Source organism: Oryx dammah, unplaced genomic scaffold, assembly GCF_014754425.2.
Source record: "Oryx dammah isolate SB20612 unplaced genomic scaffold, SCBI_Odam_1.1 HiC_scaffold_9, whole genome shotgun sequence".
NCBI classification, from domain to species: Eukaryota; Metazoa; Chordata; class Mammalia; order Artiodactyla; family Bovidae; genus Oryx; species Oryx dammah.
Window position 1 is genome coordinate 3,168,233 of NW_024070193.1, and position 20,849 is coordinate 3,189,081.

A 20,849-nucleotide genomic window follows, 5' to 3' on the forward strand; every position below is an offset into this window, starting at 1 on the left:
GAATAGGCAGAGCCGCGGGCTTCCCTGGTGACTCAGTGGTGGAGACTCGGGTTTGATCCCTGGGGCAGGAAGACTCCCTCGAGATGGAAATGGCAACCCACTCCAGTATTGGTGCCTGGAGAAGTCCGTGGACAGAGGAGCCTGCGGGCTACAGTCCAGGGGGCTGCAAAGAGTCGGACACGACTGAGCGACTCTGCTACTGCTGGAGACAGAAAGTGAGTTAGTGGTTGCCAGAGGTTGGGGAGGGAGAGGAATGTGGCTGATTGCTAAATGGTACATGGTTTCGTTTGGGGTTGATGAAAAGTTTCTAAATTAGATAGTGGTGATGGCTGCACAGCTCTGTGTCTATACTAAAAGCGCTGGATTGTACCCTTTAAAAGGCTAAACCTCCTGGTATGTGAATTACATGTCAATAAACCTGTTATAACAAGAAAACAAATCCCTATAAAACCCTGAGGCGTGTGTGCTTGGGGAAGAGGGGTGTGGCTATCGGAGGACGGAGAGCAAGGATGCACTTCTGTTTCTACTTAGTGCAAGATGGAAATTGAACTTTCAGAAAAGCCTCTCCTTCAATCATGTTTCTGGGAAGCATTACGAGCACTCTCCCTTGGCTGACCCCGGGTTTGGGCCGTGCTCCCTCAGGAGGGAGCGAAGCAGAGGCTCACGCCAGGAGAAGACTGCAGGCGGCAGCTGCTCTCAGAGACTGGCCCCCCCGCCCCCCAACCAGGCCATCGAGTGCACACAAGTCACCCGTTTTCACAGCTGCGGGTGTCTGCTCCTCCATTTTACAGATGCACAAACCGAGGCCCACCAGCATAGCCATGCGGCAGGTTAGCAGTGAAGGCAGGACTCAGGTCTCTGAGCCCCATCTTCCTGGGTGGTTTCCACTGCCTGAGATTCAAAGCCCGCAGTGCAGGTGATATGTGTATCCAGGAAAACTTCCTGAGCCTTTGAAGAAGGGGACTGGTGACGGGTCAGGTTTGAGTGACCAGGAAATAATCAGGGCAGAAGATGTGTCCCGGAGAAGGTCTGGAGGGATGTTTGAACTCTGAAGGTGCTGAGATCAGAGAGTTAGACTCGCGTCTGAGGATTTGGAAATCCCTGGTTTTGCACCCAGCCCTCTCCTCCATCCGCTTCTAAGCTCTTCCAGCCGCCCCGCTAATGAGGATAGTCATATTTGCCGAGTCCGTCATCCTGTCTCCTGCATCTCAAACTTTCCAGCTCCCAGAGATCGCAGTGCCGAAGCCCCTGCACCCCCGCCAAGCTGGAGAGCTCCAGGAAGGTTCCAGCCTATCTCAGAGGAGCCAGGGGCCGTGACATCTGCAATCTGGCCTCCTCCCACGTGTCGCTGCACCAGCGGGGGCAGAGCGAGGGCCCTAGGCGCCCGTGAGAGGCTCCCGCAGGGGACAGCCTTCCCGCTTTATGAGTTAACGGGGGCCCTCTGGCTGCGCTCAGGGTTACGGCTCCCAGTGAGTGTCACACTGGGTGGGATTTAACGGGCAGAGCCAGACCGCCCTGGGCCAGCTTACAAAGTGCTCGTCCCCCCACGTGGGTGCTCATGTCCTTTTACGACTCCAGGCTGCTGGAAAGGACTGTGCTTATTTGGAGGGTCGTTTAGGGTAACGAGCTCTGAGCAGCTTTAATTTATGTTCCCTTTAAAGCACAAGTCAGCCCAGGGGGAGGACACAGCCCTGTGGAGACTAGTCTGGGGGATTTAAAACTTGGCCCCTCTGCAGGCTGGCCAAAAGGGACATGTTAAGGTCGCATCCTGTTCTCACTGAAGCCCACAGTGAACCTAGATAGTCATCCCCACTGCGGCTTAGAGACAGAGAGGCCTTGCCTGAGGTCACAGCGCCTCGCCTTGATCTGATGCCGAAGTTCTAGGCAATTTGGTCTCGAAGCCGGCACTGCTGACCACGTGGCATTTTTGTCCATTTTCCCAGCATGTGTCATTACCCTTGATTGCAGATTAAAAAAACAAAAAATGGGCATGGAAAGTTGCAGTGACTTGCTTGAAGTGGTAGAGCTGGGATTCAAACCAGGCAGGCTGACTTTTGGACCCGTCCTCTCAGCCAGTACTTTGTGCTGTACTGTGGTCGTCCTTGATTCCTTCACGGGCTTGCTCTTTGAAGTAGGTGCTGCTTTATCTTTGGTGAGTCAGTGAGTGCGGGAATGGAAGGGTGGGTGGTTGGGTTGGATGGATAGAAGTATCGCCAGGTAGGTGAGTGGGTGGATGGAGGGCTGGGGGCACTGGTGGAGAGAGGGAGGGAGGGAGGGAGGTGTGAGTGGCTATACGGCCAATGGGTGAAAAGCGTGTGGATGGGTGAGTGAGTAGACAGGAGCCTTGCGTTAGGAGCGTGGAATCTCAGCCACTGGGCCGTCAGGGAAGTCCCCTCATTAGGATTATAATGGGCATTTTGACTGGAGAGGCCATGGAACAGACCATGTGTCTTTGTTTACCACTGTGCTACCAGTACCTACAGTACAGAGTCTGAATGGCCAAAAACCAAACAGATAGGAACCAGATAGCTAAAAATACAGGCCTTGCAGCCTTCCTCAAGGCATACTGTGCAAAGGACCTGTCTCACAGGTCCATATTGATTGACTGGGGAAATGGATTTTCCAGGAGTCATGTATGGATATGACAGTTGGACCATAAAGAAAGCTGAGCAATGAAGAATTGTTGCTTTTGAGCTGTGTTGGAGAAGACTCTTGAGAGTCCCTTGAACCGCAAGGAGATCCAACCAGTCCATCCTAAAGGAGATCAGTCCTGAGTGTTCATTGGAAGGGCTGATGTTGAAACTGAAACTCCAATACTTTGGCCACCTGATGCAAAGAGTTGACTCATTAGAAAAGACCCTGATGCTTGGAAAGATTGAGGGCAGGAGGAGAAGGGGACGACAGAGGATGAGATGGTTGGATGGCATCGCCGACTCAATGGACATGAGTTTGAGTAAACTCCGGGAGTTGGTGATGGACAGGGAGGCTTGACGTGCTGCGGTTCATGAGATCACAAAGAGTTGGACACAACTGAGCAACTGAACTGAGCTGAACTGGGGAAATGGATGAACCCTCTGTGAGGGTTCCCATTCTGTCCCCCAAGGGAGGAAGTGATTACTCACCAAGGACATGAGCTTTCCAGGGCGTGTCGGAGCATTTGGGCAGAAGTTATTAAGAAAGCGTGTCCCTGGATTTGAAGATCAGCTGGTAGCAAATATCAAAAGTGCGTAGACGCAGTTCTGTTGACACTAGTGGTCCTAGACTGTTTTGCTTTGCTTATTTAACTAATGAGTCCAGCCTAAGACGAGGGCTGTCACTAAGGCTTCCATTGGCTGTCAAGGCGGGGGATTACAGTCACTTTTTCATGCTGTGAAAGCGTATTTTTCATGGCAGTTTGCCTCCATCTGTTGTGCTCACAGCCCCTCAATAGGACAGTGAAATTAATGAGCCAGAATATCATGAAAGCACCCCAGCCCTTGTCTCCTGACTCCCCTCTTAGATCTTTCTAGAAAACAAAAGTGAGAGGAAGAAGTAGATTAAAGAGAGGCCGGGACACGTTTCTAGCCAGAAGCTGAGGTTGGCTTGAGGACAAATGCTGGATCCGTGCTCACTGGGTTTGTCTCTGAAGGTCTGTGCACCTTCAGGGGAGGGCAAGGGCATTGTCGTCAAACACATCATAGATGAATAATCTTGTGGTTTATTTTAAAGTGTTAGAAGAATATGTACTGTGACTTCATGGGTGTTATCAGGATGAGGTCAGAATAGAAGCAGATGTGAAAGACGAGCTGACTTTAGATAGCAGCCATGCTCAGCCAAGCCAAGCTGGTGAGGAGGAGAGCCCTGGCTCTCCTTTATTGAGTTGTTATGTGCCAGGCACTGTTGTGTGTGTCTTGCAGTATAATTCATTGACCCCTCCCAGCAGCTGAATGAGTTGGGCACTGCTGAGGCTTAGAAAGGTAATGTAATGCCTGGCCAGGATTTGAACCCAGACAGCCCCACCTGGGAGTTGTGCTGAGCCGCTCAGTCGTGTCTGACTCTTTGTGAACCCATGGACTGCAGCCCACCAGGCTCCTCTGTCCATGGGGATTCTCCTGCTGCTGCTCCAAAAGGAAATAAAAAGAGCACGGAGAACAAAAGCAAAGCCCATTTGCCCTTGCAGTCTGAGAGTCAGCTGCACACAGCGGTGCACTGAGGGAACCCAACTGAGCCTCTCTTTTCATGTCTATTAAATGGGATCAAGTGTAGGCAGAGGCCATTTGTATTGGCACCCATTTGCCACGTGACCTTGAGCCAGCCCCTCCCCATCTCTGGAGTTTTGGGCATCCATGAGCTCTCTCCCCAGTGTCTGCTGCAAGGAGTCCATCCCTTACCTGGCTTGAGGCAGAGCCCCCCAAGTTCCCAGATACCTGGCAGTGTCCAATGCTGGGCAGACTTCACGGCAGCATCGGGGCACAAGGATGCCCAGCTTCCCGCACCCCCGGGTAGCGGAGCTTCGCCCAGCAGGCTGAGCTGCTGGGGCCAAATGCCAGCAGCACTGGACTACCCTGAACAGATTCAGCAGGAGGGTGGCAGGGTCAGGCGGGGTCTGAGATGGTCCCTCTGGCCGCCAGGGGAAGAGATGGGAGGGCAGCCCCAGGGAAGGGGCGCCAACTGGAAGCGAGTGTTACAGACCTCCAAGCAAGTGATGGCTTGGGCTCCGAGGCTGTGACAGGGGCCAGCGGAGTCGGGGAGGGTGTGAGGGTGAACTTGGGAGACTTTTCGTGTTCAGGCCCAAGATGTTCAGGGTTCTGACTTGCTCCCCGGAGGATGGAGGCAATACTGGCCTCATGGAATGAGTTGGGAAGTGTTCGCTCTTCAACTCTGGGGGAAAACTTTTAGAATGATTGGCATTCCTTCTTCCTTGACTGTTTGGTAGAGTTCATCGTTGCAGTTTTGTAATTGCCCACGTGTGACCTTTATTTCTCCCTGTGAGTTTGTGGTTCTGTCTAGTACCCTTTCACCTCACTTTGCAGGACTCCCTCGAACGCTTCCTGCAGCGCAGATTCTGTTGCCACAAGCTGCCGCAGGCTTATTTAGGAATGTCTTAACGTCCAGCTCAGTTTTGAAGGACAGTTGTGTGGAATTCAGGATTGATTCTTAGCTGACAGGTTTTTTCTTTAAGCATTTTGAATATATTGGCCCTCTACCTTGTATCCTCCAAATTCTGATAAGAAATCTTCTAATGATCTTTATGAGATTCCATGCATGTTACAGAAAACCCCAAACGAACTTTTGGGCCATCCCATTATTTTGAAAAAGAGAAAGGCAGAGCTGTGGCCAGAAGGGCGGGCAGTGGGATAGCTGAGTGGGTCCTGGCTCCAGCCTGGGTCAGGGCTGTGCCTCCGCACACAGGTTCATAACTGTAAGCCCACACTACACACACACACACACACACACACACACACACACACACAGAGCTCCAGCTCACACACACACACATACACAGCTCCAGCTTGGGTCAGGGCTGTGCATCTGCACACTTGTGCATGGCTGAAATCCCACACTACACACACACACCCACCATGACTGCAGCCCCAAATATACACACACACAGCTCCAGCCTGGGTCAGGGCTGTGTCTCTGTACAGTCAGGTGCATGACTGAAAGCCCACACTACACACACACACACACACACACACACACACACGGCACCAGGAGTCCAGCACCTGATCTTTCTGGCTCTTGGCCCCCTGTGGACCAGAGGACGCCAGTCCTTCTCGGGGCACACCTGGAGAGAGGTGTGCGTGGTCTTCCTGGTGCCAGGAATAGCCTCTCCTTGCACTGCGCCTAACACGCATGTCCTCCTCTGATGGATCCTGAGCCTGCCCGTTGAAGGCCTGAAGACGCCTTCCTCATGGTCGCTTCTCATCCATCCATCCATCCATCCATCATTCCCAGAGGGCAGGAATCAGTATTGATAAAAATTTAACAAGACGCTTGAATTGTTAGTATGAAGAGAGATTCTATGAGAAGTCATCTGGGACCACGGTGCCAAAGGCAGGAGGGAGCCATTGAAGGTCCTTGAGCAAGAGATGAGATGTGGCCTGGTTTGTCTTGTCAGTCACTCTGCTGTGTAGAGAGAGGCTGGGAGCAAGGAGGCTGCTGTGATGGGGCCAGTCCACCAGGCTCCTCCGTCCCTGGCATTCTCCAGGCAAGAATACTGGCATGGGTTGCCGTTCCCTTCTCCAGGGGATCTTCCTGACCCAGGGATCGAGCCCGGGTCTCCTTGCAGCTAATGGGGAGAGAGGTCTGTCTTGAACAGCCTGTGTAAAAGTCCTGAGGCAGCGAAGAGCTTGGAATGTCCAGTGAACCAGAACAGACTGGCGGGGTTGGGGCAGGAAGGAGGTCCTGCCTGGTCTTACCTGTCTCTGGGTCCCTGTGGAGACGCAGAGCACTCAGTAACGGCTCATGGTGTTAGCAGGGCCCTGGCCGGTTCACTGTCCCTTGGCCAGACTGGCAGCTCTGACCCTGCCTCTCTGTTGTGTCCCCAGCGCCTACACCGAGCCCTACAAGGTCTGTCCCATCTCGGCCGTGGCCCCCAAGGAGGACCTCACGTCGGATGAAGAGCGTGGAAGCTCAGAAGAGGAGGAGGACAGTGCTGCGAGAGACCCCAGCCTCCCCCACAAGGTAGGCGGGTGGCTGGTGGGATGTGGGGGTCAGAGACGCGAAGGTGGAGGGAAGGCCCACTCCCTTCCATCTCCAGGCGGAGAGAGCTGTTTGCGGACAGCTGAGCCCTGGCTGGACAGAGGCCGAGTCTCGTTCAGTGCTGCTGCCTGAAGACACGCGGCAGACGGGGGCCACGGGATGCTGCGGGGATGACTGCTCACGTCCGCCTGGGTCCCCGGAGCCTGGGGCTTCCAGAGCCTCGGTCGGAGGGGACGTGGGATAGAGCTGCCTGACTTGAATCGAGGCTGGGCTTCCCTGGTGGCTCAGATGGTGAAGAGTCTGGCTGCCATGCAGGAGACCGGGGCTCCGTCCCTGGATCGGGAGGATCCCCTCGAGAAGGACAAGGCAACCCCCTCCAGTGTTCTTGCCTGGAGAATCCCCACGGACAGAGGAGCCTGGTGGGCTACAGTCCACGGGGTCACAAAGAATCAGACATGACTGAGTGACTGAGCGCGCAAGGGCTAGATTCCAGTGACCTCGGGGCCCTGGGCCTCAGTTTCCTCATCTGTGAAGTGGGAATTGTGAGGGTGCGATGAGTTAGGCGTGTGAGTGAGTCTCGTGAAGATGCCCTTACTCTGTACAGTGATGCTGGAGTGAGGGGGGTGGGCGGGGCTGAGAGAAAGTGAACCGGAAAGTGTTAGTCACTCAGTCGTGTCCAACTCTTTGAGACCCCATGGACTGTAGCCCGCCAGGCTCCCCTGTCCAGGGGATTCTCCAGGCAAGAATACGGGAGTGGGTTGTCTTGCCCTCCTCCAGGGGATCTTCCCAACCCAGGGATTGAACCTGGGTGTCCTGCATTGCAGGCAGATTCTTTACCATCTGAGCCTCCACGGAAGCTCGGGAGGTGGACGGTGAGGCGAGGCCCAGGTCACAGTCGAGGCCCGGACCTTGTTAGGCATCAGGCCTTGTTCATGGTGGTGGTTACATCTGCTCGCCCTCTGGTGCTGGGGTGAACCCACGCCTCTCGCCATTCCCGACCCAGTCTCCTCCTTTCACGCACTTCCAGGACACACGGGCTGTTTTCCCGTGTTCACGTTTGCAGAAACTATCGGAGCCGAAGAACTTGACCAAGGCCACACTGCTGTTAGTGGTGTCCCCTAGGCGACATCACGAGGTGCTGGGGCCCAGCAGTTTAGACCAGGGTGATACCCACCGCCGGGCCGCCTGAGACCAGCCTGAGGTTGTCCCTTCATCTCCTGGGTGCTCTCCCATCTGCCGGGGAGAAGGAGCCCGAACGCCTCCCTCGGCACCTGTTCCTCTCTGTCCCCCACCCCGAGCAGGCATCTTCCCCTCCCAGCCCAGGTGAGGTGGTCCACTCTGACCACAGGCTCTTGCTCTGGGAGCGCCGGCCCAGGTGCCTGGCGCTTACCAAGCACGAGTTTCCTTTTGTCTGGTGCGTTTGGTTTCTTTTAAAAGTTTGCTCACCTGTCTGCCCGGTGCTGTGAGGATGCTCAAGGGTTAGGGCCAGGCTCAGGGGCCTTTCCCACCCGCTCGGCCGTGGTCCCTTCCCCTTTCCTCGTCTCCCTGCTCCTCACTCTCTGGGCAGCAAGCTGTGCGGGGCATCCAGTGCTCCCAAGTCCACTCTCTCTTCCATTCCTTTCGACAGTCCTGAAGCTGGTGGCACTTTCCCTGTTCTGCACTCCAGGACACAGGGGCTCAGAAAGGTTAAGGCAATTGGCCGAAGCCACACTGCACGCGATTGAAGGGGCTGGAAACAGTGCTGACTCCAAACCCATTCTCATCTGCTTGTTTCTCTGTGCAATCCTGGTGGCCTTCTCTTCCTCTCTGCTTCCTCCCCTCCCTCCGGGAGGAGCTCTTGGCTTGGGGAGGGGTGGGCGTGTGGGGAAGGGAGGCGAGCTCTGACTCTGGCCCTTCTGGGCATCGCTGGGGTTGTGGAGCCTGGGAGCAGAGCGCCCTCGCTGTCCTTGGGGGTTGGTCCTCACTCTGACGCTGGGGCTGGGGCTGGGTCCCCGCAGAGCTGAGGGACTGAGAAGACAGTGGGGCCCCCAACGTGCAGCTCTGTGTACCCTGTGGTGGTTCCCAACCTTCCGCTGGGACCACCTGCGTCTCCCCGCTCTCGCTGTGTTGCCGGCCACTTTCCACCATGAGAAGGACCGTCCCGTCATTTCTGAGCGCCCAGAGGGAGACGTGGCAGGCCAGACCCCCCAGGCCGGTCCGTCCACTCTCGGGAGCCCAGCTTCCTCACCTGCCAAACAGACTGTGCGCCCCCCGCCAGCCTGCCCCCCACCCCGACTTCCTCCCTGGGAGGCCTTTGTGACGCTCCAGGCGTTCAGGCCCCTGTGGACATGAGGTCTTCATCACCTGAAGCGTGCTCCGGTGGGGGGTCCTCGTCACGCCTGGGATCCCCCCAGGTGAGGGCTCAGTACCCCGGGGGTGCTCATTCCCGGCCCCCGGGCCTCACCGAGGTACCTGGTACTCAGGCGGCTGTGTGTCCTTCCACACCTTCTCCCCTGTATTCCACCAACATACATCGTTCATTAAGCGTCGGAAATGGACCAGATGGATGACATGATTTGTGGAGCTGTGATTTTTTTTTCCCCCGTAAACCGTATCAAGCTCTGAGAAACAGGGCCGATCAGTTGGTGGGGTTCATTCGCTGGGATCTGAGACGCTGCCCGGCGTCGGTGCAGGGGGCTCTCGCTCCCTTTTTTTTTGCTGTCGTTTCTCGGCCTTCCCCTCGCTGAGGGGCATTTGGAGTGTCTCTGGTGTTTCAATAACTTATCTATTCGTCTGCCCACAGGATCCCGGCCTTCGTTGTAGCGTGCAGGGTCTTCTGGTTGAGGCAGGCCAACTTTTAGGTGCAGCATGTGGGAGCTCCTTCCCTGACCGGGGATCGAACCCCCAGGCCCCCTGCATTGGGAGCTCGGAGTCTTAGCCTCCTCTGCTCTGTGGATAACACCGCAGGGCACCCATTCGTAGCCCTCCTCACACACACATTTTTTCCTGTGGGTGGATCCCGGGAGAGGGCAGAGCCGAGAGCAGGCCGGTTTCAATCAGTGTCTGTACCTTCTGATCAAGCCCCCACCACAGGCTGTTGCAGGGCGCTCCCTGGCAGTCTTGGGGGGTGAGGGCCCCTCGACCACTGGGAAGTTGCTAGACGGAGCAGTCTTTCCTGGGGTGGGGAGGTGGAACATTCATTTCTTATTCTTCTGTCTTCCATCTTCTCTGAAAATTCTGCCTCTCTGAAAAGCAGACCTCACCTCTCTGTGCCTCTGTTGCGTCCTGGGGATAAGGGGACCCAGATTTCCACTCCAGCCGTCTCAAAGGGGCAGCCCTGGACTGGGATGGCCTCCCCTGGACCTTGGGCGTGTGTGGGGATATGGTGGTGAGCCCCACCCTTCCTCCAGGGTGATACGGTTTATGTAACAATAAATAAAAAGTGCTGAGCCCCACCCACCCTTCCCAGATGTTTTGGGACGATCCAGGCGGGAGGGGAGAGATGTTTGCAGCAGGACAGGAAGCTGAGCCCAGCTGGTCCACCCACCTGTCTGACCTCTCTCGCTCCCACTTGAGGACAGACAAAGGGTGTGGGTTGAAGGCAAGAGGGGGCAAAAAAAGAGAATCGAGACGGACCTAAAAATAGATGTAGCAGTGAAAGGAGGCATTCACAATCTGGCTGGCCAGTTCCCCTCCCGACAGTGTGCCCGGTTTTCAAGTTAACGAGGACTCTTTGGACAACAAACCAGCTCCCCCGAGATCAGCCCGGGAGTTGGCGGCCCCTTGGGTTACCTCTTCCCTGGCCGGAGTCCCATTGTCACCAAGGATGTTGTTTTCTTGGAGAGGTCCACGCCTGAGCCCAGCCCTGTCTTCTGGAGCAGACCCGTCCTGCCTGCCCACCCTCTCTGGTCCCCGCTCAGGCAGGACGCCCCCTCCCCGCTGCACCCAGGGCCCCCGGGGCCTGGCCCGGCTTCCTTGCTGGCCTCCTGCCCCCAGCTTTGCACTTGCAACCTCTGTTTGTTTCTCTGACCGTCTGTCGGGGTTAAAGGATCTGCTCGAACCCTGGTCACCTCCACAGGGCCAGCCCCCAACCCGTGTTAAATGTCACCATGCACCTTCTCCACGCCGCAGACCCTGAACCTTGCATTCCGGTGCATCTTGGCTCAACTGCAGATACGCTCCTGTGGGCCTGGGAGGCCGGGCCTCACCTGCCATAGCTTCTTCCTCTGCAGGCAGCCCACCTTCCCAGAAAACCGTCTCCTTTCGGATGAGAGCTCCCTCCCATCCGCCCCTCTTCTCTCTGTGACCTCACCCAGTTCCACCCGGCCCTCCTCTTCTTCAGCAGTTGTATTTCTTTGTCAGTTCTTTACTGAGCACCTACTGTGTGCCAGGCACCCCTCTAAGGGCTGAAGAAACAGCAGCCACAGGTCAGACCAGGTGTCTCTTGGCTCTGCTGGAGTGCACCTTCTAGAAGGTGATGAACGGTTGTCCAGAAAACTCCCTAAGATGGATTGCGGTGGTGAAAGCGCTATGGACAACACAAACCACAGAGGCTGGGGACGGCACTGGGGGAGAGGAGAGACGGGAAACTTGCGGAGGCTGGAGGAGGCTTTTCTTTTTCACGTTTTTAAGAGTTTCATTGAAGGACTTCCCTGGCAGTCCAGTGGCTAAGACTCCATGCTCCCAGCGCAGGAGGCCTGGGTTCGATCCCTCGTCAGGGAACTAGATCTCACATGCTGCAACTAAAGATCCCACATGCTGCACTGAAGATAGAAGACCCCGTGTGCCGCCGCTGAGGCCTGGCACAGCAAAAACAAAAGAAAAGGGGGGGTTAAAATGCACATAGTGCAAAGTCTTCCACCTTGAGCGTTTTTAAGTGTACGGTTCAGTAGCGCCAAGAGCATTCACATTGTTGGGCAACCATCCCTACTGTCCATCTCCAGAACTTTTTCAGCTTCCCAGACTGAGAGTCAGCATGTCTTACAGAGCGACGCCCCGCCCCACCCCAGCCTCTGGCACTCCCCATTCTACTCTCTGCTTCTGTGATGGTGACCACTCTAGATACCGCCACTGTGCCGACTCAGGGTATCTGTTTCTGTGTGTCTGGTTTATTTCACCTGGCAGAATGCCTTCCGGGTTCATCCATGTTGGCACACGTGTCAGGATTTCCTTCCTTGGAAGGCTGGATGATATTCCATGACGTGTTCATGTCACATGTTGTCAGTTCATCCATCCATGGATGCTTGGATTGCCTCCACTTTCCCACTGCTGTGAATCACGTTGCTGGGAACTTGCGTGTACAAATCGCTCTTTAAGACATCGCTTTCAATTCTTTTGTGTATGTACCCAGAAAATGGGAAGGTCTGGGGACAGCCCTGTGGTCAGGGAGCAGCAGTGCAGAGGTGGGAGGTGAGAGTGAGCCCAGGAGGTCAGCCTTGGAGGCAGGGGAGGAGGGGGTGGGCTGGACAGGTTCTGCAGGACTTTGCTCCGCCCACAAGCAGGCTCCTCCCACTTCCCCGCCCCCCTCGCTGTGGTCCCTGGCTCTGCACACTGTCCACCTTGGACACCGAGCCTCCACTCTGGCGGTCTCCCCGCCACAGGAGCTGCCTCAGCGTCTCTGGCTTTGTCTTCTCCTCGCTCTCTCCCTGCTTTCCTGACCATCCTCTCTGCCTGCGGCTCCGTGGAGGTGTTGATTTCCTGGGGCTCCTCCAGCCCCGTTTCTGCTCCGGCAGCCACTTGCGGGCCAGTGGCCAGCCCTTCTCAGGTGTGTCCTCGGAGCTGACCTTCCACCCCACCCCTCCCTTTAGCCTCACATTCCAGCTGCCACCTGCCTTAAGGGGCCCTTCTCAGAAGCCCTGCAGACAGCTCAGACTCGGCACATCCCCAGCGGAACTCGCCACTTTTCCACGCGCCCTACCCCCCACCCCCAAGTCCTTGCCTGTCCTCTCAAGTTCTCTATTCTGGCGATTGGCACCAGATTGGAAAGACTTGAGAGTCCCTGGCATTTCATCTCCTGTTGTCATGTGTTAATCACAGATGGAATGGAATTCAGCCACAAAGGCTGCAGAACGAGGTAGTCTGTTCCTTACCCACACCCCAGGGCCTTTGCACTTGCACTTATTTCCACACGAGACGCTCTTCCTGCCCTTGGCACCGCAGGCTGCAGGGCTGCAAGGAGACGCCACCTCCTCTCAGAGGCCTCTCCCTGCTCGCCGAGCACACTCCTGTCCTTTCCTTCCTCTGCCTTATCTCAGGCTGTGATTGTTCTGTGTTATTTCTTCTGCTTAGTTGCATACTGTTCACCTTTCCCTCTCAGAATAGCTCCAGGAAGGCAGGGACCGTGACTATCCTATTCGCAGTTACGTCGCTGCTGCCTGGCACGTAAAATAGCATTCGGTAAATATCCTCAAAGAAACTGATACATGAATGCATGCGTTAGACCCAGGTCCTGCATTTAAGTGTGGAAAACTATGTCAGATGAAAGACAGTTTAATGAACCAAAGCACCGCTTCAGTCATGTACAATTTACAGAGCACAGCAGTTCGGCCGAGTTAACACAGAGAGTTTATTTTCAGACAGTTGAGTGGAGGGCGATGAAGATGCAGACTCTCAGAACCTAACGTGGAAGGGAGAGAACGGGGGCGCAGGGGTCCAGGGCAGTGTCCTGGCTGCCTGCCTGTCCCACACCTCTTTGCTCAGGGCCCTGGAGGGCTTGCAGGCTGCCAGGAGCCCCCAGACTGGAGATGGCGGTGTTGGGATGCCCCGGTCCTCAGAGAGCTTCCTCTGTGCCTGGTTTTCCTCTTTGCCAAGGCTCAGACCCCTTTGACCAGTTTAGAGCTGGGGCCACGAGGTCACCTTTGCTCTCCCTTTCTCCTTCTTGACTTTGTGAGCATCACTCTCTGTGCCTGGTCCACAGTCCGGCTGCTCAGAGTCTGACCCGTGGACCCCCAGCACCCCGAGTCCCTAGATTCGTCCCGTATCTGCATGTTAACAAGAGCCCCCCGGCGGCTCATATGCACGCTCAAGTTTGAGCTCTGGTCTGTGTGTCAGCCGTCTGGTCTGTGTGGAGTATCCGAAGTGCCCTCTGCACCCCAAGGTGCAGGAAAAGAAGCCAGTGGGGTGCCCGACTGGGGACTTACGGTCAGGGTGGAGAATGAGAAGCCTCCTCGTGTGATAATCTCTAGGCACTGCATTTTATGCATTTTCATAAAGGTTACACATCACAGTTATTTACAGAACAAAGGCTGCAAGGAAGATGGAACAATTATGGGGTCTCAGCTGTGTAATTGTGCCTGAGCCGTGTGAGTGTCCCCAGTCTTGAGTCAGGACAGCCAGGGAGGCTTCCAGGAGGAGGTGAAGCGTAGTGTGCTCTGTGAAGCAATGTAGGACATAGCTACATAGAAAGGAGAGAGATACCTAGGAGGGCAGAGCACACGGCGTGAAGGCGGGGAGCCCAGTTGTTGACTGGTTTCCTGACCTTTGGGTGGTCCTTTCTCAAACTGAAGTGAGATGCTCAGGACAGGACCCCTTTGATTTCTTTACTTTATTAAGAGCATTTAACATGAAATCTGCCCTCTCAGTGTCCATCGAAGGATGGGGGCATAAACAGCATGGACTTCACACACAGTGGAATACTACTCAGCCTTTACAAGGAAGGAGATCCTGTCACGTGGTACAACGTGGACCAACCCTGAGGGCTTGGTACTCAGTGAAGTCAGGGAGTCAGAGAAGGACAAACACCATGTGACTCCATGTACAGGAGGAGACTAAGCCAGTCAGAGGCACAGACGCAGAGAGAACGGTGGATACCAGGGACCAGGGATGGGGAGGGGATGAGTGTGAGGTCTGTGATACGGGAGAGCCCTTTGTCTCCCGGGAGAGGAGACCGTGGCTCTCTCGAGGCTGTCTGGCAGGTTGGAGACAGAGTTGAGGAGAAGTCAGGTCTCTGGAAGCCTCGTGGGGTCTCCTGAAGCTCCGAGATAACACGCCATCAGCATCATAAATTGCATCCAGGACCAGAGACTCTCTGTGATGCTGGAAGTTTTCTGAAGAATCTGGGCCAAACCCAGGCTAACTCCAGCCTCTGCACAAGAGCTCGAGTTACGCTGGGAGTCCCAGGAGCAGAAGCTGACTGCTGGTTCCTAGGGGAGGGGGAGATGGGGGGAGAGGCTCCGTTAGTCCCACCTACTTCCCTCCTTGTCCTGCAGGTGTGGCCTCTCCTTGGCCAGCCTCATCCCTTCTCTGGCACCTGTGCAAACACAGGTGGCAGCTGGGATAAAAGCAACCCTCCTCTCCCCGAGCGCCTGTCTGAACCTCCTGACAGCCGCCGAAGTCCGTGCTGGAAACCCCGATGCGTTCCAAGGCGAGGGATGCTGTCCGTTCTGGCAGCACCCTGGGGGGCCTCAAAGACAGCGTTCTCATGGGGTCCCTGAGCTCCAGACGTGACCTCAGGACACTCCAGCAAGGCCCCTTGCTGGGACCCTCAAAATAGCTAAGGCTCTTTAGGAATATTTCCCAGGGTTTGAAACAGCCCTGGTCAGCATCCCCTTCTCTCTGTCCGGATGTGGTCCCCCCACCCGCCACCCACAGGATATGTGGTCGAGGAGGCTGGCAGGCATGGAGCGTCGGGGGCCCACCCTGGCGCTCTGCCCAGCTAAGGTTTAGCCGGTGACTTAGAGACACTTCATAGATCACAGGGAACTTCTGGACTCAGGACCCTGCATGAGCTGGAAAGCCCTAAGGTACAGAAAGGCTACACGAACTTACGGAATAAATCTGAGTTCCATGGGACAGGGAGGAATGGAACAGGAGAGGGATAGAGCTTCCCTGTGCCTCAGTTTCCCCATCTGTGAAATGGAGGTAAGAATAATAGTGCTTACCTCATATGTTGTTGGGAGGACTTAATGAGATAATCCATGTAGAAAGCTCAGAACCATACTTAACACACACTTAGTCTTCAAGCAAAAACGTCACTTTGCCGACAAAAGGTCCGTCTAGTCAAAGCTGTGGTTTTTCCAGTAGTCGTGTACGGATGTGAGAGTTGGACGATAAAGAAGGCTGAGCACCGAAGAACTGATGCTTTTGAGCTGTGGTGTTGGAGAAGACTCTTGAGAGTCCCTTGGACTGCAAGGAGATCCAACCAGTCCATCCTAAAGGAGATCAGTCCTGAATATTCATTGGAAGGACTGACGCTGAAGCTGAAGCTCCAATACTTTGGCCACCTGATGCGAAGAGCTGACTCCTTGGAAAAGACCCTGATGCTGGGAAAGATTGAAGGCAGGAGGAGAAGGGGACGACAGAGGGCGAGATGGTTGGGTGGCATCACTGATTCAATGGACATGAGTTTGAGCAAGCTCCAGGAGATGGTAATGGACAGGGAGGTAGTTCATGGGGTCGCAAAGAGTCGGACACGACTGAGCGATTGAACAGCAACAACAGTAGCTGTCATGCTGTCCGAGAAGCACCAGCTGTTATATTACTCAGTAGGTGTTGTTCTCCCTGGTTTACCGATGGGGCTCAGCGAAGAGAAGGAGCTTGTCCAGGCGTGTAGGTGTGGGAAGGGGTGGAGCCCAGTCTCTTGATCCCAGAGCACAGGTGTCAGCACCGGGTGGGAGGGCAGGCTCTCTCGGGGGCTGCGGGGCTGCTCGGGGCTGCAGGTGACAGCCTTGGGTGGGCTGGAGTAGGCCCCTGGCTGTAGCTCTCATGAGCTAAGAGGGCAGCGCGGCTGAGGCTGCGGGACGCTCGGGAGCTCAGGTCTGAGATGCTGACCAGAGCGCCCACTGACTTAGAGCGGGGCAGTTCTGAGCAGGGACAAGGCCCGGGTGGGTGGAGCAGATACAGGTGTCGGTGACAGTCATCTGAGAAGGAGAGCTGTCCCCAGGAGCCAACAAGCCTAGGGTCACGGCGTGGGGGAGTGGTGTGCCCAGGTGACCGTGGGCAGGGAGCAGGTGTGCACAGAGGAGGGGGCACTGAGCCAGGCCGCGGACGTCAGGACGCGGGGCTCTGCCGGGAGCTGGCAGAGACGAGGGTGAAGGAAAGAGGCAGCTGTTTAAAGGCAGAGCAGGCCTCAACCCAGCAGGCCTGCAAGCAGGGCGAGGTGACAGAACAGGACCTTGGGGGCGGTTTCTCCCTCTGCCGCAGGACAGGAGGCTGGGGAGAGAATGGCGGCCCCGGGCACACACGGCCCTGCTGAGGGCCAGGCCAGGCAGCCTGGGGCTCGTTACCCTGCTTCACACAGCAACAGTGTGGTGATTGCTATTATATTACAGTGGCCGCGAGACCTCTGCGCCTTAGCTCGTCACTGAGAATGCAGAGCTTTTCCATCCACAGTCCTCCGTGATCAGTGTGACACTCTCTAAAACAGTGCTTCTTAAAACCTTTCGGTCTCAGACCCATATCTAGCCTCTTAAAAATGATCCAAGGCCCCTAAGAATTTTTGTTTCTGTAAGTCGTATCTATCCATGGTTACCATGTGAGAAGGTAACACTGAGTAAAACTTAAAACATGTATCTTTTCACTCATTCTAAAGAGGGCAACAGTAGACCATTTCAGGGCTTCCGGGGTGGAGTTCATGGTAAAAGAACCCGCCTGCCAATGCAGGAGACACAGGTTCGATCCCTGGGTCGGGAAGATCCTCTGGAGCAGGGCATGGCAACCCCCTCCAGTATTCTTAGCTGGAGAATCCCATGGACGGAGGAGCCTGGTGGGCTGCAGTCCACAGGGTCGCAGAGTCAGACATGACTGAAGCGACTTAGCAGGCACAGGCCATTTTATGTTAACATAAATAGCACTTATTATAAAAAACAGTTATTTTCCAAAATGTTTAGTGAGGAGAGGAGTAGTGGAGTCGCTCAGTCATGTCCAACTGTTTTCGACCCCGTGGACTGCAGCCTACCAGGCTCCTCCATCTATGGGATTTTCCAGGCGAGAGTACTGGAGTGGATTGCCATTTCCTTCTCCAGGGGGTCTTCCCGACCCAGGGATGGAACCCAGGTCTCCCGCGTTGTAGACAGACGCTTTACCGTCTGAGCCACCGGTGAGACGTATAACCAGGTTTTAATTTTTTGTTTTTAGTCTTTGGCTGTGCTGGTCCTTCGTTGCGGTGTGCGGGCTTAGTGGCCCCAGGGCATGTGGGCTCCTAGTTCCCCGACCAAGGCTAGCACCCTCGTCCGCAGCATTGGCAGGTGGATTCTGAACCACTGGACCACCAGGGAAGTCCCTAGGTTGTATATTTTTTCAAACATGTTGTTCAGGTCTGGCTTTGTAGGAGACACCTGGATTCTCCTCTGTTGAGGAAAATTCGATCTGTTGAAAGTGTTGTTTTGTTCAACTTCGGTGCAGATCCAGACTCACGCAGATAGGTAGTTGGAAAAGGGAGGTGGAACCCCAGAGTTTCTCAGACTAGACTTAGGGGACTGCTTTTCTAGAAGGAGACAGAGAACTCCTGTCCTCAAGCTGGAGAAACTGAGCCCTGGGCAGAGGGCCAGGACTGCCAACTCTTCCTGCGTCTGTTTAGCCAGGAGGGTCCCTGAGGGAGGCCTCTTCCCCTCCCTCTGGCCCTGCCCTGGTCCCAGGACAGCCGGCACTAGGCCGGCAGGTTTGCTGGGGCCTGGGGCGGAAGCGCGGCTGGGCGGCCCAGGGGAGCGGCGGAGATAAGCGGCTTGGAGCTCTGGGGCAGAGGGGTGGCCGCCTGGCGTAACACCCACAGCGCCAGCCTGAGGAATGCGATAGCACGGGCCCTGGCCCCCACGCTCCTGGGAGGAGCCCTGTTCCCAGAAGTCTGTCCCTGGACACTGCCGTCAGCCTCGGAGTTCATTTCCTGGTTAAACAAACATCTGTATGAAACGGCCCCAGTGGGGCCACGCCCAGGAGCAGCTTCGGAGGAGAGTCCCAGGCACATGGTTTTGCCGGGCCCCCTTCTTGTCCGGCTGGTGAAGATGCGTCCAGCATGGGCACAATCAGAAAGCAGGACGGCCCCCGCATCCCGCCCGGAGTCTACCCGTCTGGCGGGAGGGCTGGGGCGTGGCCCGTGCCCAGAACTGCCTCCCAACAGCCCCCAGCCCGTGGCAGCAGCAGTGGCGACAGCTCTAGCAGCTCGGGCGGGACGTGACCCCTCCGTCTGTCACCTCCTCCTCCGGGCCGTGTAGTGGGGGGACGCTGACCCCCCATCTTCCCGCTGAGAAAGCAGGCGTCTGAGTGAGCCTTGCACTCAGTCCTGCCGGGCGGCGGGTCGGGAAGTGTCCCAACGTGCAGCCCTGTTCTCCTTGCTGGGTGCCAGCGTGGGCGCTGCCCTGAGGCTGGGGGTGGGCACCAACCTTGGCGCCCCTGCAGTGCGGGGCTCCTGCCGCCACCCTCAGGGAGTAGGTCCAGGACGGGTGTTTCCCGATTGGAAAACTCCGCCTGCTTCAGTGAACCGAAGCACCGTTTACTGAGCGCTTGCCGAGTGCCAGGCACGCCACTAAGTGCTTCAGGGTTGGAGCTGACTACCTGTGGCTGAATCACGTGTCTGCCACTGACTAGCAGTGACTCTGAGCAAAGGGTAGGACTTAGTTGTGCCTCAGTTTCCTCATCTGTAAAATGGTTCATAATAGCAGTTACCTCCTGGGTTGTGGGAAGGTTCGGTGAGATAATATATGTGAAAATCAAGAGCTCAACTTTAGTGTTGAGTAAATGCTGGCTGGTTTGTTATTGTTATTCTTTCCTGGTGGCTCAGATGATAAAAAAAAAAAAAAAAAAAAACTCCCTGCAACGCAGGAGACCCGGGTTCGATCCCTGGGTCGGGAAGCTCCCCTGGAGGAGGCAATGGCGACCCACTCCACGATTCTTTCCTGGAGAATCCCATGGACAGAGGATCCTTGTGGGCTACAGTCCATGGGGTCGCAGTCAGGTCATTAGTAGGCATTATTATCAGCTGTGTTTTCCAGATGGAGCTGGGAGAAGAGGAATAACTTGTGCTAGGGCGTAGGTGTAGGAAGGGGCAGAGCCCAGGACTTGAACCCAGGCCTTCCCACCCCGGAGCACAGGTCTCAGCGTCAAGCTGGACGCAAGTGAGAATGGGCACACAGGCCCCCAGAAGGTCGGCGGTCGTCCTGACTCTCAGCCTCATCTCAGAGCACGTCTCCTGAGCCCTGTCCATCCTCTACAAAGTGATTCTCATTACGGAGGCTTGACCACGAGGTCTCCTTAGCTGTCCAGGCCCATCCCGGCAGGGTGCGTTTCCAGGCGCAAGGGCCACAGAGCCCATGCCAGCGCTGCGGGTGCAGAAGGCAGCCTTCGACGTGGTGCCCGTCGGGGGCAGGAGGCCGGCTGAGGCCTCACAGGTTTCCCACCTGCTCTGCAGCAGAGGGGCCAGTGAGGGGCCAGAGGAGGGCTGACCATGGGCCCACGTTCTGCTGAATTTGGGTGGCCTTGGGGAGACCGGAATCTCCAAAACACTGTACTCTTACTCAGGAAGCAGTTAGTGACAGGCCAGTCAGGGAAGCAGGCTCATTTATTGAGCACATACTGTGTATCTCAATTCCACTCGTTCATTCCAGCGTGTCTTGAACTTCTCCCGTGTGCCAGGGCAGCGTTAGGTAGTGTGACTGCCGAAAAGAAAAGGATGTAAGAAGGAGGTTAGAGCGGAGGTGCTCACCGGGGGCGGGCTCGTGCCCCAGGGGACATTCGGCGGTGTCCGAAGACACATTGGTTGTCACAGCTCGGAGGGGCTGCAGCTGTCATCCGGCACACAGAGGCCGTGGACGCTGTTGACAGGCAGCGAGAGCCGTGGGGCCCAGGATGTCAGCGGGGTCAAGGCCGAGAACCCGGGGTGAGTCTGTCACAGATGGCCCCCCGAGCGTGTGTGTTGGTTTTGAGCAGAGACCCGAAAGAGTCCGAAAGTGAGACTGAGAAGATCCGGGAATTCCCTGGTGGCCCAGTGGCTGAGGCTCCACGCTTCCAACGCAGGGAGCCCAGGTTCCATCCCCAGTCAGGAAACTGGATCCCACATGCCGCAACTGGGAGTTCACATGTGCTGAGCTCAGTCGCTCAGTCGTGTCTGATTCTTTGCATCTACATGGACTGTAGCCCAGGCTCCTCTGTCTGTGGAATCTTCCTGGCAAGAATCCTGGAGTGGGTTGCCATTTCCTACTCCAGGGGATCCCCCCTCCAGGGATGGAACCTGCAACTCCGTGGACTGCACCCTGCCA

General features: G+C 56.0%; 1 protein-coding gene across 3 annotated transcripts in view; it reads left to right on the plus strand.

The window, feature by feature from the left end:
• FGD5 (FYVE, RhoGEF and PH domain containing 5) overlaps positions 1-20,849 on the plus strand; it is a 117,381-nt gene that overhangs the window by 50,245 nt on the left and 46,287 nt on the right. For all 3 annotated transcript variants that reach the window (XM_040246690.1, XM_040246691.1, XM_040246692.1), the window contains one exon: positions 6,531-6,666. In XM_040246690.1, coding sequence (XP_040102624.1) covers positions 6,531-6,666 — 136 coding nt within the window. The remainder of the gene's footprint in view (positions 1-6,530; positions 6,667-20,849) is intronic.